This window comes from Rhipicephalus sanguineus, chromosome 5 (genome assembly GCF_013339695.2).
Source record: "Rhipicephalus sanguineus isolate Rsan-2018 chromosome 5, BIME_Rsan_1.4, whole genome shotgun sequence".
Taxonomy (NCBI): domain Eukaryota; kingdom Metazoa; phylum Arthropoda; class Arachnida; order Ixodida; family Ixodidae; genus Rhipicephalus; species Rhipicephalus sanguineus.
The window spans coordinates 46,553,155-46,570,658 of record NC_051180.1 but is presented as its reverse complement, the minus strand read 5'-3'; the positions used below and the strand labels follow the sequence as shown (position 1 = coordinate 46,570,658).

Sequence of the window (17,504 nt, the reverse complement as noted above, 5' to 3'; positions counted from 1 at the left end):
CTTCCGCAGACAGGACACGCGCGTGGTGCCACTTTCTGCAGCCCCTGCTACACATTTCATTGCTCTCGATATAATATGAAACAATGGCGGCATTCAACATACGAGAGTGACGCCTGTAACCATGGCAAATATTGTTATGTTGACTAAAGTTACCAGGCTATTAATCGTAAAGGCGTTATTAAGGCGAAAGCCTGCAATGCCTCATCAAACGAGAAAATTGACCGTCGACGTCGGCGGCTGCAACACGAGTGCTGCAAAGAATCATGACGTTATGACGTCACCGTAGGACGTCATCATGACGTCACAGATCGCCAGCAAATGTGACGTCACTATGACGCAGCTATGACGTCGCATAATGTGACGTCACGTGTTGACGTTATCCCATGACATGGTCGCTTGGTCAAATGCGGGCCGATCACGGAGGCAGTGCAAAACCAGATAAGGTGTGTCCTCTGTGTCCTCTCGCTTCGTCCTTCGTCTATTTTTCGTGCTGTCAATATCTTGCGTAAAAGGCATTCTTTTGTCTATCGACAGAAATATTTTAGGTCATCACAGAGTTACGCACTCTGGTTACATTGAACAGCAGCTAAATTCGTCATCGTTTAATGAGGCCCCGAACGTTTGCTCCGTTGAGAATTAAACTTCATTTTCCTCTGATTCCGAAGATTCCTTACGTTTTTCGTCCCGCTTTTTTTCGATGTATGTCTCTAAAAAGTTTGGTGGACTCTCGATGTGCCACTCCTTCGGTTTAGACGTGTCCGGCTCTTCATCTACGCAAGGATTGTCCAGTAAAAGAAGGCGCCAGCTGAAAAAAAAAAGAACAATTTGCATAGCGTCAACTGAGGGAGTGAGCTAGTGACGTAAAAAACGTGTGTTGATGCGCGACACCGCTCAAGTCGTTGTAGAGATAATTGTCAGTGCCAGTGTTTTTGGTTGCGACATATATATATATATATATATATATATATATATATATATATATATATATATATATATATATATATATATATATCACATTGCGAGGTCTGCACACACAACATTTCAACGATATGATAGCATTCTGGTAATTACATTTTATTGTTAATCTGCTGTGCACGAGTTTAATAAACGGCACAAATGACATTACGAATGAAACGACTAAACAAGATAAAAGCCGGCATTTTCTGAATTATGTTTCATTTTTGCCGTTGTTCCCTTATTCCGTTATGACTGCGCCGTGCGCACCGTAAGAATGGTGAAATCCCATGAAAAACATATTTCTTCGCTGCGCTAGACCACTAGTGAAGATGCGTTCAAGAAATATGAATAGAAAAATAAATGTTTACGAGAATACACTGTGACTGCACAATTGACTGAAGTTACTCAAACATAGGTTGCAGCAACGTAGCAGTCCTGGTAGTTGACCTGATGTAAAGTGTGAAACTAAACCTAACCGACCGTATAACCCTGACCAGCGCCTCCTCTATTTTTCAGTGCCTGGGCGAACGCTCTCCTCGGGCCGTCGCGTGCGCGCTCCGCGTCCGCTCGCCGCTGCCGCGTGGTGGCGCTGTGCAAGTAGACTACGTAGGGTGCCTTGATGCGCGTTTTGTTGCGCATTTTGGGGCGCACACATCGAGGCTCACTAAGACTACGGGAAGCTGGCGCTGAACGGCCGCGCGTATCACGAAGCTCACGAATTCGTGTATGCATCCGAGTTTAATTGAATTTGTGCTTGTTGCAGGCTTTCACAGGTACAGGGGGATGGAAAGAAACGCGAACATAGCGGCGCGCTGTTTTCATCACGCTCTAACCGTGGTGGCAATAAAAAGATGCTAGATGGTATTTTATTGTGTCATGGACGACGTCGTCTTTTCATCAATCATCCAGGCTATAACCACTTGAAAATAAATGCGAAACAGCAAAGAATGCAGATGCCGCGTGTTCGCGTGTCTTTCCATCCCCGCTGTGCGTATTCCGCAGGCAGTCGGTTAGTCCGTGCTGCCGGTTCGATACTTGCACTCGAGTTTGATAGTATTCGCGTTTTATTTTCTATTTAAGGCTATTGCAACCTTCCCAATGCCTTAGTATGTCATACTGTTGTGTTCCACTCTGCAAATGGAACTGAAAGAAATCACGATGTCTTTTTTATTTCCCTTTATTAATACACAAAAAAAAATTTCACAGAGTACCTTATACATTCATCTAAGACGACTGAAGGGCGAAAGCCATCTCTCTCTTTCTTTCAGTCAATGTATTGAACATTCCCTGCCTCCCTCCGAGATATTTCTGCGCCTAACGTGGTTTTCTAACAGCCGCAAGGATCGGAGGCAGTGCAAGCTTTCTGCACATCAGCGGAGTCGTGCACTGCCTCCGTGATTGGCCCATTTTGACGAAGCGAAGATGTGATATGACGATGTCACGTAAGGTGACGTCACGATGATGTCAAAATATTATGATCTATGACGTCATATGATGACGTCATCACGTAAATATTTTTTGCATCACTCGTGCTGACGCCGGCGACGGTCAATTTTCGCGTTTGATGAGGCATCCAAGGCTTGCGCCTTAATACACTGTTCAGCCGTCGTTCCATGAAATTCCAGCTGTCGCTGGTGTTCGGTAGAGGTGGCTTGCAGTAATTAGGCGGGATAATTGGTCTGTAGCTGTATGTAGCTGTTTTTGTTTGTTTTTCGTACCACCACGATTCAACTGGCTTAAGCTCTGAAATGGTAGAATCACTTGGCATAGCTCCTCTATTTCTGGCATCATTTGTTGCTTTCTCCCGGTGGCGACAAATGTAATTCTCAAAAGCTTTACGAAAGGAACGGGCGATCACGTATATCCCTGGAAGCAGTTTAGTGACATTTCATACTATTTAGCGCATGAACTCCAGGATTGCGTATAGTGTGCTACACCAGTAGACGGTAGCACGCATCGGGGAATTTTAAGCGTCCAACCTTTTAGTATTAGCTCTTGACAAATGCTGCTTTCGAAAATCTATTTTCAGACAGTCAGAAACCGACTCTCAGTCAAGCGAACGTAACGGCGACAAAACAATTTTCCGCGCATCACTGGCATGCGCTCTCTGGTATCGGGCTAGCAGACGACGCGCGTGCGTCTCGATCAAATAGCCGCGAAAGACACGTGCCTTCGAAATTGGCTGGTTGCCCAGAACGACAAGTGCTTCATGATTCCAGTTTACAAGTTTTCATTATACTTTAAACAACGCGAATACAGCCGAAAACTGAACCATACAGCAGCTTCGAATGCAGCCACGGCATTCGTTTCCGCGAGCGACGACGCGACAGCTTGTCTACTACGGTGGCGGCGCCCGGCGGCTACACGCCGCACTAACGCCGACGGTCGGTTCCCATTGCGCTCCGCTCCTTCGCCCAGGCACAGAAAAATAGAGGAGGCGCTGCCCTGACCCTACACGACCTAACTGATGTCACTTTCCTGAATTAACTCAGAATTAACTATATGTGTCTTTGATTATGGTCATGTAATTAACTAACATAACTGGCGTAATTAACTTCATCAATTGAGGAACTGTAACTACAGGCGTGTGCACAGGGGGGAGGAGCCCCCCCCCCCCCCTATCATATAAAGGGAGGGGGGTTGTCAAGGCCGTCCCATGCCTTTACTCAGTCAGTCCTATACCGTCACAAATTAAGGTCCAGGCTTAGATGACCATGGAGGCTTTGGACGATAATGGCGCCGAGGACCACTGATGTTGTGTTCCAAGAACTGTGTAATTCACACCAAAACGTTCATTTTTGCATCCAACACAACGCGACGCTTCTTTTCTTTTATTGCCGCTCCGCTGTGTTTCATAGGTCGGGGGAAGGGAGGGAGGTAGATGAAATCACCCCCTCCCCCCATTTATGGAGAACCCCGCGCACGCCTGTCACTCTCACAAAATAAGTACAGAGGGGTCTTACTAGTTGTATTCTGCGCACTCGGTCGGATAGCCATACTCGAAGCACTTCGTTTTCAGCACGTCGAAAAACAAGACTCCCACTGTCACGGAAGCCAGGTTGCTCACGTTTTGTAGGCAGCTGAAAAATTTCTTGTCGTAAGTGCACTCGGTCCTGAAATGGTAGTTATAATATTTGTTATGTTTGTAATAATTTATTTATTTATTTATTTATTTATTTATTTATTTATTTATTTATTTATTTATTTATTTATTTATTTATTTATTTATTTATTTCCGGCGCACTACATGCTATTGCAATAATTCCGGAACAGAGGCTGATATTAGCAAATAATATCCGTGAGTAGACGCTTCAGCGGAGTTTGGATTCTCAAACACGTGTGTCTTCCTCGTTTTGAAACTACAAAAGTGAAAGAAAACTTTTGGACGGAAGGAGAGAAGAGTTGTTGCTGTCATACTGGAATTGCGCGAGTTCTAAGCATCCCACCCGCATGCTTCACAGGCCGCCGTTTATTGGCGCCAGTGGCACCTGACAATCGCCTACTTTCCTGTGTTCTTTTCTCTTTTTTCTTTTTCAGATACCTATATCACCATATTCTAAATGTGATTCCGTCTTATAGGCCCAAGCAGCTCATTTTCAATAGAGCCTTCCTAGTGAGCGTCACAACTGTTTTCACAACTGCCTACCTTACTAGAACCTGTCGCAAATTATTTTCTAGGCTGCTCCAAGTCACTTGTTACCTCCTTTATCATGTATAATGTATTCGTCCAGCATATTAAGCCGCATGCATTCGAAGCTGTATTGAAGGGACTTAGTCATGTGCTTCTCTTAATCTGTTGGAAGTACTGAGACTAGTTTGTTCTATATCATTTGCGGCGTGACCGACGAAGAACATACACTGTGAATTATTTAAGTACATGACGTCTTTGTGGCCTGAGAAGGCGCTGCACTACAAAGTCAATAAACAGACACACCAGGCCATTCGCTCATTCAGTTTGCTTACTGCTATGATTGGTATTAACGTTCTATTCATTGGACAGTGCGCGCTTCCCAAAGAAAGTTAGGCTGAGTTAGTTAGTTAGTTAGTTAGTTAGTTAGTTAGTTAGTTAGTTAGTTAGTCAGTCAGTCAGTCAGTCAGTCAGTCAGTCAGTCAGTCAGTCAGTTAGTTAGTTAGTTAGTTAGTTAGTTAGTTAGTTAGTTAGTTAGTCAGTTAGTTAGTTAGTTAGTTAGCCAGTCAGTTAGTTAGTTAGTTAGTTAGTTAGTTAGTTAGTTAGTTAGTTAGTTAGTTAGTTAGTTAGTCAGTCAGTCAGTCAGTCAGTTAGTTAGTTAGTTATTTAGTTAGTTAGTTAGTTAGTTAGTTAGTTAGTTAGTCAGTTAGTTAGTCAGTCAGTCAGTCAGTCAGTTAGTTAGTTAGTTAGTTAGTTAGTTAGTCAGTTAGTTAGTTAGTTAGTTAGTTAGTTAGTCAGTTAGTTAGTTAGTTAGCTAGTTAGTTAGTTAGTTAGTTAGTTAGTCAGTCAGTCAGTCAGTCAGTCAGTCAGTTAGTTAGTTAGTTAGTTAGTTAGTTAGTTAGTTAGTTAGTTAGTTAGTTAGTTAGTTAGTTAGTTAGTTAGTTAGTCAGTCAGTCAGTTAGTTAGCTGGTTAGTTAGTTAGTTAGTTAGTTAGTTAGTTAGTTAGTAGTCAGTCAGTCAGTCAGTTAGTTAGTTAGTTAGTTAGTTAGTTAGTTAGTTAGTTAGTTAGTTAGTTAGTTAGTTAGTTAGTTAGTTAGTTAGTCAGTCAGTCAGTCAGTTAGTTAGCTGGTTAGTTAGTTAGTTAGTTAGTTAGTTAGTTAGTTAGTTAGTCAGTCAGTTAGTTAGTTAGTTAGTTAGTCAGTCAGTCAGTCAGTCAGTCAGTTAGTTAGTTAGTTAGTTAGTTAGTTAGTTAGTTAGTTAGTTAGTTAGTTAGTTAGTTAGTTAGTCAGTTAGTTAGTTAGTTGTTAGTTAGTTAGTTAGTTAGTTAGTTAGTCAGTCAGTCAGTCAGTTAGTTAGTTAGTTAGTTAGTTAGTTAGTTAGTTAGTTAGTTAGTTAGTTAGTTAGTTAGTTAGTTAGTTAGTTAGTTAGTTAGTTAGTTAGTTAGTTAGTTAGTTAGTTAGTTAGTTAGTTAGTTAGTTAGTTAGTTAGTTAGCTAAAACTATTGCCCTTCCATAACTCCCGTTAAGGAAGCTCTGGCCGGGTATTTTTCATGCTGCTGATTACTTCGATGAAAAGGAAACATAGATATCAAATGAGCTGACTCACATTGTGTATGGTAAGTAATTCGTGATGTTGTGCTTTGTCCCAAATGCCGGTATGTTGTCTTCAGAGTGGTCATGCTCACGGCAGCATCGGTCGGTGTCGCTGGCCTTTCCCAAATCGTCGTAATTTTTCGCCACATCACCGGGACCGCACCACTTCGTTCCTGTGTATTCAGAATTCTGTTTTATTCACAGGCTTTCTTTTTTGCTTCTTCAGAAACCGCTAACATCACAGTATGCCACATATGAAAGAGTAAAAACAAAACTTTTGCTATTTTCTCGACATTCTCAGCACAATCTAACTTGAAGGCCAATTCAACCGGAAGCATTAGATTTCCTGATATTCCCAGCAAAACCTATCTTCAGGGATGAGCGAATATTCGGACGTTTCGAATATTCGAATGAATATTAGAGTATTCGAATTCGCTTCGATACGAATTTATATTATTCGAAATTTCGAAGCATTCTAAATGAACGAATATATGTATGTTTGACCGCACATAACCCCTCGTAAAAGTGGTTTCATTGCAGCAATTACTTGCTGTACCGTGAAACCAATCTGCCGGGAGAAATTTGCACTGCCGCAAAGCCACACTTCAAGGTTAAGTGTACATATTTTTAAAATTTTAACAGCGTGTTATATGGGCTTATATGCGCTAAGTATAGTAATTTTTAACTTGTAACGTATTGTACCACTTATAACTCACACCCTACTGCTATTCAAATTTTGATACCCCCCATTCAAGGTTTCTTCCACTTCATTTCAAACCAAAAAAGTGACATTCACTCATACCTAGTTCCAATTCTTAAAAATATTGTGCAAGGGTCATGAAGAAAATGCCCCAATTTTCTTAATAATATTAAAAATATGAGGTGAGTACTATTCGAACTGTTTGATTCGAAATTATTCGACCAAATAACTATTCGCTTCGGATTCGCTTCGAACCTCAAATTTACTATTCGCCCATCCCTACCTATCTTGAATCTATATAGAAGGCCAATCCAACCGCAGGGAATAGATTTTACAGTGAAAACTGTTATGAGATCACAACAAGAGCCAATTTTGGCGCTGTAGTCGTCCGCCGCCGCCGCCGCCGCCGCCGCCGCCGCCGGTGTCCGCAAAGAAAAAATGAAATAAGACATATCCACGCTCAGATGGGATTCGAACCCGGGCCCTCTGCACGACAGTTGAGTATTCTACCACAGAGCTAGGCCGGGGCTTGACGCGCCTTCGCAGAAAGGTCCTATAATACAGGCGTCATGTCGGGCAAGGAATTGCTTTATATCCCTCTGACCACTTTTGGAAGGTAGAAGCAGCAAAAGAGAGTTAGCGTTTCTAAAGGAGTCACAGGACTCTCGTGAAGCGCGTTTCGATTGGCTTCCGTGATGAAGGCACCGTACATATCGCACGTTTGCCGTTCGGCGCCGTTGTGGCGCCTCGCCGATGGAGCCGGGCCTCCTAAAGTCCCTGAAACTTCGTAAAGTAGCGACACTTTCCTCCTCCGCTCGCGTTCCTCCTCGTTCTCCTCTCCTTCGCACTCTCTTTTCGAGCATGGCGCCACCTACCTTGCTCTTGCGTAGCAGACGACGCTTCGCAAAGGGAGCGCGCGCTTGCCAGGCGGCGCGCTTTAAGCATTCGCACTAGCCGTCTAGACCTTTGTATCTTTTTTTTTTTAATTTTATGTCGTTTAGGAGATGTTAGGACAGGTTTGTAAAGGACATGTGTGATGTTGAACGTTAATGTCCCGCTCTACATGAAGCCTTCTGAAACCCATACGTTGTACACGTCGTCCTCGCGAGGCGAATTCGCCGCGCATACCAATGACGCACTGAGGCTGCCAGTACGCACTAGAGGTAGCCGTTCCGAAGTATCGGTTGGGTAAATATAGTTAACGCCGCTATACGTGCCTGTATCATGTAGCACTGTACATTGCAATACAAAAGGGCGTATTTGAGGCGTCTCTTTCCTACAAAATTTTTTCACCAAATCTCTGCGCTCGCTATTTTCTGTTAACTGTTTAGCAACCTCACAAAAAGGGCGTGCTATGGGGCGTATTTCTGTCCCGAAACAATAACTATCAATCTCGCGCGCCTTTCCTTGCATTATCGCCGGGCGCGCCCTACTTTCAGGTCACGAATGACGTGCGTGTTAATAAAAAGCATCCTTGATAGGAAAGTGCCGAGCGCCGAGTTTTCAAGAAAGGAAGCGCAAACTAGCCAGAGGACGGTTATTGGTGAGGGGCAAGAAGACTTCACAAAAGGTGCGGACAGTTTTTAGAGTGGAAGAAACACTTGGGCAATGGGTGTTGGCTGTATTAAGAGTGGCGACTATTATTTATTTAGAAAATGACTGTCAGTGCAAGCAGCAGCTCGGAGCTTCATTGAAAGAAGAATGCGCCAGAAGGCGTACATCATTTCCAGTCGATACATTTAGACAGAGTTGGTGATTCGTTAAGAGATTAGACGCACCAAGCATAGTGCGCAAGTGTGCCTCGTAGACGTACTTGACATACGAACTATACTCGCTCCTCAATGAACGAGCAAGCGAACGAATAAACTAGCCTGCCACCGTAAACGTTTCCTTCGCGAGAGCTCCACTCGCGGATATTAATATCATTTGGGGTTTTACGTCCCACTACCACGATATGATTATGAGAGACGCCGTAGTGGAGGGCTCTGGAAATTTTGACCATCTGATGTTCTTTAACGAACACTGAAATCGCACGGCACACTGGCTTCAAGCTATTCGCCTCTGTCGAAATGTGACCGCCGAGGTCGACCGCGACCTTCGGATCAGTAGCCGAGCACCGCAACCTCTGCTCCACCGCGGCGGAAAGCCACTCGCGGATATAAACCTCCACACGAAACGCACGTAAACCTTCGCGCTAAATAACACGTGTACGTGAGGTTCCTAAACGATGAATGCACCCTGCGACTCGGTTGGACACGCACGCTTTGCCTACCTACCGTTTATCGCAAGTCCACCGGCGGATCTGTCGGCGTCAAAGAGCCAGAGAAAGCTATTTGCTTCGGGAAAAAAAAAACAGAAAGAAAACGAGCACGCAACAAAAACAGAGAGTACCACACCTAATGTGAGCTTTCACACGGTAACTGTGTTTCTTCAAAAGAACTGCACCGAATCTCTGAAGTTTCGCAATCACATTTTCGAAAAAAAAAAAACACTTAGTACAGACCCCGCAGAAGCAGCAATAAAACGTGTGAGGAAAAGCGACGTACTGCCCAAATAACTGAGACGTGTCTGCGGCGTTATAGCACGCAGCGATTTGCGCGAACCTCGACGAGTACTTACAGTGAGAGGATAGCAACTTACATCGCATAGTCGCGTCGAAAACGTCGGCCGAAAGTTCTATCTTCCGATTCGGTGTAACCAAGCCTTCCTTCGCAACTCGTTGCGCTTCCCGGACGGTATCATAAACAGCTTTTTGCCTTCACTTGATTTGTTTCGGCATCCGAAAGCGCAGCAGAAGCCCATGGCAACCAACCGTGACGTCGGTCTTGTGTGCAAGGTATCTCGGAGCACAACGCACGCGGAATGGAAAGCGCGTATCCATAAAACACATGCGCTGAGAACCAGCGAGCCCGCGCTTCGAGAGCGAAGATGGCAGTCGCAAGCGACTGTAAACAAACGAACGCTCCGAGCGGTCCCACGTGACTGCAGTTGGCCAATGCCGACGCGGCGTCAGCCTCGGAGAGGGCAGAGGAGGGAGAAAAGAGAGGAGGCGCGCTTTCATGCACGTATGTCGCTACTTTACGAAGTTTCAGGGACTTTAGGGCCTCCACCTCCTCTCAAAGTCTCCTCGATCTTTTGGAATGCGTTGCGTTGGTTGCGCGGGTTGCATCAGTTGTCTGTCTTGTAGTTTTGTGTACGAGCGAACATGCGCATCTTCGGTGGCGGTAACGCCAGGCTCCGTGCTCGAAGTGACGCTTGGAGGGCGGAATATTCATGGAGCTGCGGACACGGACAACGTGCGCCTGTTAACGGTGAGTGTAGTGCTGTCGTAGGTACTAATCATACAGCTTTAGCTGGGCGTCTGCAGCATCTCTGCTGAAGTTATCTGCCAGCCATTTCCAACAGCATCCTGCGTCCGAGGGGCCGTTGCGGATGCCAAAATAAAACTGCCACTTAACGTGTTGACAACGCTATGCGCGTTGCTGTACAAGCTCCCATAAAATGAGCGATGCAAATCGCACATTCTGTTTCCATTGCAGAAGCTGCAAGATGTCGTTTTCAGATGCACTTAAGCCTAATTCATAATAACATTTCCATCGACATTGAGTGCGCAGCATGCTTCCGCGGGTGCGAGCGTGAAAAAAAAAAGTCTGTGTACAGAACATTTAGACGTGCCAGGTGTAATGGTTTTTGGTGGCTTAAAAATGGTACTTTAAGATGCAGATATAGTACGATGTTTCCAGCACGTACGCGGAGTTGGAAAGCTCGATACTTTCGACGGCGCGCGTTGTTGCGGCCGTCACCATGCTCTCTTTTCCTTCGTTTCTGTTTGCTGTTTTCGTTGGTTTCCCTACATCTGCGATGACCTTTGACGTTATAACAGAATCGAGTGAGTGAACGTGACTGTGGGAGCTATGTACAGTAATTCCAGCATATGACATGTCTGATCTCGACGTAGACAGCGTGCGCGCGCGCTGGGTGTCGTTCGGGCGTTCGTACTCGCATGTGTTTAACTGATTATTTAAGAATAGCTTACGTTTGTAAAATAGGCGCTCAGTAACCGCTCACGACGAGCCTCTGACTACCGGTGGATGCGCTTGGGTGTCGGAATATGCCGGCGCAAAGTCGGGCTTATTCTGAAGGCAAATTGTGAAGCGATTTCTCAGAAAAGAAGTGCTTTCATGCGTGCATAGCCAGTGCCTATTGCTAAACGAAGTTCCCGCCTTTCTTTGAGTGAAAGTCTGTTATCGTTGCGCAATTATTTAAAACGAAACACACGTGTCAGGTGTGTGTAGAGTAACGGTGTGTTCAACATAGGGTCGTTTTAAATACAAATAATCAATGTGTGTGTTGGTTATTCCCAGAATCCCGGATCGCTTCTTCCGCCTCTTCACTTCAGTTCACAGCCACGCTCGGGGAAACGAAGGTGTCGCTATGATCTGGTGCCTCACCACTCGTGATGGAAAAATCAACAGTGGCGTTCGCCCTGTCAGCGAGGCAGTTGGTCCTACGTTTCCTTTGATTGGACAACACGACGTATGAAAAGAAGTGAGTGGCCCCCACGCGCAGGAGCCTAAACCAATTTCGTTTGTTGTTTAAAAGAGGCTCACGTCATCTTGTGCTGCAAGTTTTGTCGCCAAGTGACGTGTTACAAAAAGCTACTATATGCAAGGTGTGTTTTACACGATAACGGCAAAAAACTTGGTTCCTTACCATGCCTGTTTGCATTTGTTGTTTTGTTGCGAGCGTTCATTATGTGCGTGCAAATCACTTATTGAGTAGGTTTTGCAAACTCTACTGCAATTCCGTTTTCTCATCAGAATATTACGTTCTGCTTTTCAGATACAATTTTTCATAGCTGCTCACGCTGAACAGGAGCGACAACATATCAAGTCACAAGTCTGATACCTCCAGCAGTCACCACTTTTTTATTTATTCATAATTGTAAGGAATGAATATGGAAATATAATGCCAATTTCTGCAGTTTATTTTGCAGCATATGACACTATGCACATCACAGTCACACATTTTAGTTGGCTATACTCATACAAGCATTTAAATAAAGAATACCTCAATTGCTTAATTGGAAATCACAGACCATCTTTTCTGACTTTCTAGATTATTCTGCAGGAAAAAGTGTGTTGTTTTGACGAGTTTCATTAAAATAATGAGAAAACTGAACTATCCTTTTTTTGCAGTCACTGGGAACAACGGCAAGTATTATTGGACTTGCTTAAAATGAATGCTTCACTATTTCCAACAGTAGTAGCGCAAGAGTAAGGCATGAGTCTATTGAGTGGCTTAAAATAGTTGTGGAGTCGCTTAACGCTTCGCTGTGTGTCATTTGAGCCTCGTAGGAGTGTTACTGGCAAGAGTCGTCTGACTCCCTCATAAGTGGTAATGTGATTCATCGGAAAAGAGTCCTTCCACTCTTCCTAGAGGGTCAGGGTACTCTCCTAGAGCGCGCCAACTCTGATCCACCAAGAGAGTCACCGTGACTCTTTAAAGAGAGTCGTATACGTGGCAAGTCAGAACTCTCCGAAAGGAGTCACGCATCAGCCACAACACAAAGTGCACATAATGCCTTACAGGAATCGCGTTAGCATATGTAATACAGCGTGGCAGAAGAGTAAAATCAGAGCCAGGCGTCACACAGAGCAAATTTTACAAGGAGTGGGTCGTTGAATGCGTCCAACCCATTACAAAGCGGGTACCACATTTCTCTGCAGAGAGAGTGAGAGAGATAAAAGCGAAGGAAAGGCAGGGAGGTTAACCAGGTTGTACCCGGTTTGCTACCCTACACGGGGGAGGGGGAAGGGGAGAAAAAAGAATAGAGAGAGCAAGGAGGAAATGGGGAACAAGTAATACGCGCACACACATCAGTGTTCACCGCTCACACACAGACAGTCACAACCGAGAAATATTTGACATCGGTTCCTCTGCGAGATGTTAGAAAAGGCTTGCAAGGACTGGCTCCAAGGAATCCAGAACTTGCAGAGCGCATTGAACTCTGCAAGCGGCGGCGGATGTCGCGTGGCTCTCACTGCCACCACTGCGCACTCATAAAGAGCCGATGCAGAATGCCCCGCAGGTGCTTCATCGTTCACAGATTGCCACGACAAGAACCTACAAGTCCTCGCTGTGTTGAGGTCTCTCATGACCACGATGCGCACTCTCCAACGGAATGACAACTTCTCTGCAGAATGACGAATAACGGTATAGGGGGTGCTTCCCTACCTTCAAAGAATTGTAATTTATGGCATAATTGGTGCTTCCTTACTTCACAAAAATTCTGATTTGTGGCGTAGTGGGTATCTTCCAAGTGTACTGGTATCAGTTGCCCCAAGAGAGTTTTAAACAAGCTCTAGAAAGGCCGCTTTCGCTGGGAGTGTGCTGCGTGTTCGGCGCAGGCCTCGCGATTTTTTTAGCAGAATACTGAAAGTGTACAAACTGTGAGTGTCTCACGCAACTACCTTATCTATACAATTATCACTGATAGCCTGAAATCTTGTGATGATAGCCAGCGAAATCGGGCAATCACTCTATGTGCACTAGCAATAATTAGCGGAAACACAAACGTAAATTGTGGTGCGATTCTTTGAGGCCTTGCAAGTGCATTTCGACCTCTAACTTATATTGTCGGGTTATGTGTCATGCTGCTACGTAGCAGCACGACATATTAGCCGCTAAGTTACCATATGAGGTGAAAAGTACGAAATGGGCACCTCGAAAGCAAAATATGGTGTTGAGAAAATTGAACCTCGATACCTTGCTTTATGCATGCCAACTGCTTAGCAGTAGCGGTTATTTGTGCAAGCCATACGCACCTGGGAAGATGACAAGGCTATGGAATGCATCGCCCAGACTGTCTAAAAGGGAAGACCCTTCCTGTGATGTGTCTCTGTCCTCACACTTGTCGATGAACTGATCCATTTCTTCGATTGATAAGTTTGTAACATTCTCAGATGGAATAGACTCCAAGATATTTTCAATGAGTTCCCTGTCAAAAAAGGAAGCAGAAACGCTAAGAACGCTTTCACGGTGACGATCTAATAATTGTACTCTAATTAAATAGCTTCCGGGCACTGTCTTGCAATGGTGCTCACGTTGCTATTTTTTTATTTTTCTTTGGTACCTATTGCACTGTTGTATTTGTAAAATTTCACTAAGAATGACCACAACCTTTTCGATTTACGTACCCGCAACTTATTGCAAAAAAAACGAGAACTTGTGAGAATGCTCGGAAATTTTAGATATCGTATCGAATATTGTGTTCTTTGATTCACTCTTTGAATCGAACACATAGCATTCGTAAATTTGAATCTTTTTTGAATAGTACACAAATATATCAGATTGGGAACTGCACCCAATAAACGTACAAATCTGGTGGATCCGCAGGGATGTATTCCATCCCTGGGGGCGTCACATTGCAACACACACACACACACACACACACACACACACACACACACACACACACACACACACACACACACACACACACACACACACACACACACACACACACACACACACACACACACACACACACACACACACAAACACACACACACACACGCTCTCTCACGCACGCACGCACACACACACACACAAATAAGAGCTGAAGTAGCTCATCGAAGTCAGACCCCGCTGCCTACTAATTTGTTCCTGATGCTCCGCTGTGCTTCTAATGCGTGAATTATGAACACTGAGATGTGAACGCCATACTGTAATAACTGTAAAAACGGCTGTTCACTATTCTAAATGCATTCGATATTCGATTCCAATCTCTTCCTACACTACCCAATTTGTCTTCGATTAGCCCCCGAAGTTCGCTATTCGCCCACCTCTGCAAAAAATTTCAGCTGGTTGTTATTCCCAGCTACCAACCGGAGACCGATCTTCTGCGTTGTTATATTGGTAACATTTATGTGAAATATTTATTGTTCATGTTAATGTGAACAATCCGTTAGTTTAATCGCGTCCAGAGAAAGGGAGAACAGTGGAGCACCACAGAAAGACTATACGATTATCACTTCTTTTTTTCTTTCAACTTCGGAAATCAGTCGTGCCTTCGACGTAACTCACTTGCTACCGATGAGATTGCAGCTGACAATTTCGCTAGAGTTGGTGTCTTCGAATATCTCCGCTAGGTGGTGACCGCCCAGGTTGACGTCTGTGACAATGCGAGGACGAACCGTTGACTGAAAGCTGAAGAATACTGATCAGTACAGAAACACAGCCATACACTATCACCCAAAGTAAACCTTAATGTAAAAGAAACATCTACCAGGTGCAACAAAGCCAGCATTTCTGTCCTTGCCCTAAACCTCTTGAAAAGGCTAGCACTTCTCATCTATCGTCGTGCGCACTGAAACAATGTCAATTTTCTTTTTCTAATTTTTGTGTTCTCTATAGTTTTCCAACCTTCAGAAAGCACTTATCAGCGCATGCGAAACTGAAGTGCAATTGTCCGATATCCCTGATTAAAAAAGTCAAGTCAACAATGTCTACAACATATTTATATAAAAAAAGGCAAGACAGAAAGCCTCAGCATGCAAGTTTACCTATAGCGACATGAATGCTGTAAGGCACATACTGCGCCGTGAATGCTGCATATCCGGGCTTCTTGCAACAACGGCAAAACAGGACAAGTCTCACGCGCATATAAACGGAAGCTGGTGAACAGTGAACATTTTTTGTTGAATATTCACCACACATCGTTTTAATGGTGAGTAAGCGGAGTACCACTCGACATATTTATTAAGTGTGACAAGGAAAATATTTGGTTTAGAGCTCGTGTATTATACCAGTATAGGTCTGCCAACGCGTCCTTTATCGGCTTCGCTTTTCTTTGAACAACTGTTTCTCACTCACTAACCACGTCCACCGGTTACATAAAATCAGTGTTAACGTGAGCCGCTTGAAAACACAGAGCCCGTATCTTCTAACATTCAATTTCATTTACAATGTTTCCTTTTTTAATCTTGCTCAGTAATTACATCCCCGCAATGACATTTGGGCCATGACCTGGTCAAGCAAGGTACATGCTTTATTCACCCCATGCTTTTCTTCTCAAAAAGAATAATACTAAATGAATGGTGTTACAGTGCCGGAATACATGTTCAATACTTACGCGTCTTTTTTGCCAGACTCAGTTACATTGAACAGATCCAAAACACTTTGCATAGGTTCGTCGGAGCGCTTTGATATTCGAGCTGCATCGCAATGTTCGTTTCCAAGACCGCAATAGAAAACGTAAAAAAACAGAAGCGATAATGAAGACTCTTTCATAGCTGAAAGAAAGATACCAATCGCGCAATAATTAATTAATTGGTCATGACAAGCAACATGAAAAAAAGCGTTAACACATGAGAATCCCGTTTGAGACGATAACACAGAAAGATGCCTGTGTAGTTGGAGAAAACTTGGACGCCCATGAATTCTTTGTTTTCATTTCTACTTTAGGAGGTTGTTCCATTTATTAATTTATTTTGTTTTTACGCAATTTAACACTAGTATAAGTTCCACCCCGGAAACATTCAGGTTTGAAGTCGCCCTGTTGTCCTTCGCGGAGTGTAGTTGGCTGCGTAGAATAGTACCTTGTACACTGAAGTGCAATGAAATCGCATGCGAGGTGTTCCGTCCGTTTCATTAAATATTACAAACACTCACATTTCTGAAGATGCGTAACCTACAGGAACTATTGTATCAGTGGCGCCATTGATGAACAGTGCAAAGAAACAACAGACGACCGTGCGTTGCATCTAATAAGTTCAATGCAATTTTGGGTCAAGCTTAACCCTAGGTGAAATCATATGCTTCGTTGCGTTACATTGCATGGAAATTTCATTCGAATTCCGGTATGAAGGTCAAATTTGTATAATGCTCGTACTTTGAGCCAAACTGCACAAACCCTTTTGCGGTGTTGAACTTACTTATGCAAAATGATTGGGAAAACGACAAAGACAATTTTTCTTAACATATATTGTTCGATATGCATGAAAAATCTACGCAATTACTTCTCGTGCACGATATTCTCATTTAGTCAATTGCCATGAAACAGACGCCAAAATGATGTCACTTTCCTGCAGCAGTAACATCAGCTCATTTTCCCAGCTCTTTCTTCTTTTTTGTACGCTTGTTCACCTGAGTCTAAAGAACCTTTGAAAATAAAAATGCTTAAATTTTACAACTAAGTCTTACGCAGTCATTCTAAAGTGGAAAACAGTGTACAGATAACTGACCTGTCCGGCGTTGGCTTTACGCTAGCAGTAGTTTCGTGCAGACAACAGCCAATGCAGCTGCAACTTCCTGGACAGAAACCTATTCGCCCGCATATATTGCCTTCTAACAAACAAAAAAATCACAAAAGGGGTGAGCTTCGGAGCTTCCCGGACGCCACGTGCTTAGGCGGGCATTTTCTCCTCTCTCTCGTTCTTCACTATATTACTCCGGAAGCGGCTGACGTCCTGACATATGCCATACGTACCAGGAAAAAAGTAAAAGTGACGCAATATAATGACATTTGTTCTTTCGGGCAGCACGCATGACAGAAGCCGTTCTCCAAGGTACTCCAGCGGCAGTACGACGATTGCACAAACATCGCCGCTGATATAATTGCACG

General features: G+C 44.0%; 1 protein-coding gene across 3 annotated transcripts; it reads right to left on the bottom strand.

Moving 5' to 3' along the window:
- Window positions 1-617: 617 nt before the first annotated feature.
- LOC119393585 (phospholipase A2-like) lies at window positions 618-17,222 on the bottom strand. Of its 3 annotated transcripts, none has more exons than XM_037660696.2 (7): window positions 17,125-17,222; window positions 16,014-16,173; window positions 14,966-15,088; window positions 13,705-13,877; window positions 6,191-6,350; window positions 4,025-4,070; window positions 618-805 (listed from the first exon to the last, which is right to left on the bottom strand). In XM_037660696.2, exons 2-7 carry the CDS (start codon window positions 16,169-16,171, stop codon window positions 767-769), a joined length of 699 nt encoding a protein of 232 aa, XP_037516624.1. In that variant the 5' UTR covers window positions 16,172-16,173; window positions 17,125-17,222; the 3' UTR covers window positions 618-766. The 3 variants fall into 3 exon arrangements, with proteins under 3 accessions (XP_037516624.1, XP_037516622.1, XP_037516623.1); XM_037660694.2 differs by having other exon boundaries at window positions 3,921-4,070; window positions 17,125-17,221; XM_037660695.2 differs by lacking the exon at window positions 4,025-4,070.
- Window positions 17,223-17,504: the final 282 nt, after the last annotated feature.

Bases quoted from the DNA above. Each gene is read 5' to 3' on its own strand.
- LOC119393585 (XM_037660694.2), bottom strand. From the start codon at position 16,171: ATGAAAGAGTCTTCATTATCGCTTCTGTTTTTTTACGTTTTCTATTGC. The intron at 13,878-14,965 runs GTGAGTTACGTC...CTTTTTTGACAG, and splicing joins TGCAATCTCATCGGTAGCAA to GGAACTCATTGAAAATATCT. The intron at 6,351-13,704 runs GTGCGTATGGCT...CTGAATACACAG, and splicing joins TAGCCTTGTCATCTTCCCAG to GAACGAAGTGGTGCGGTCCC.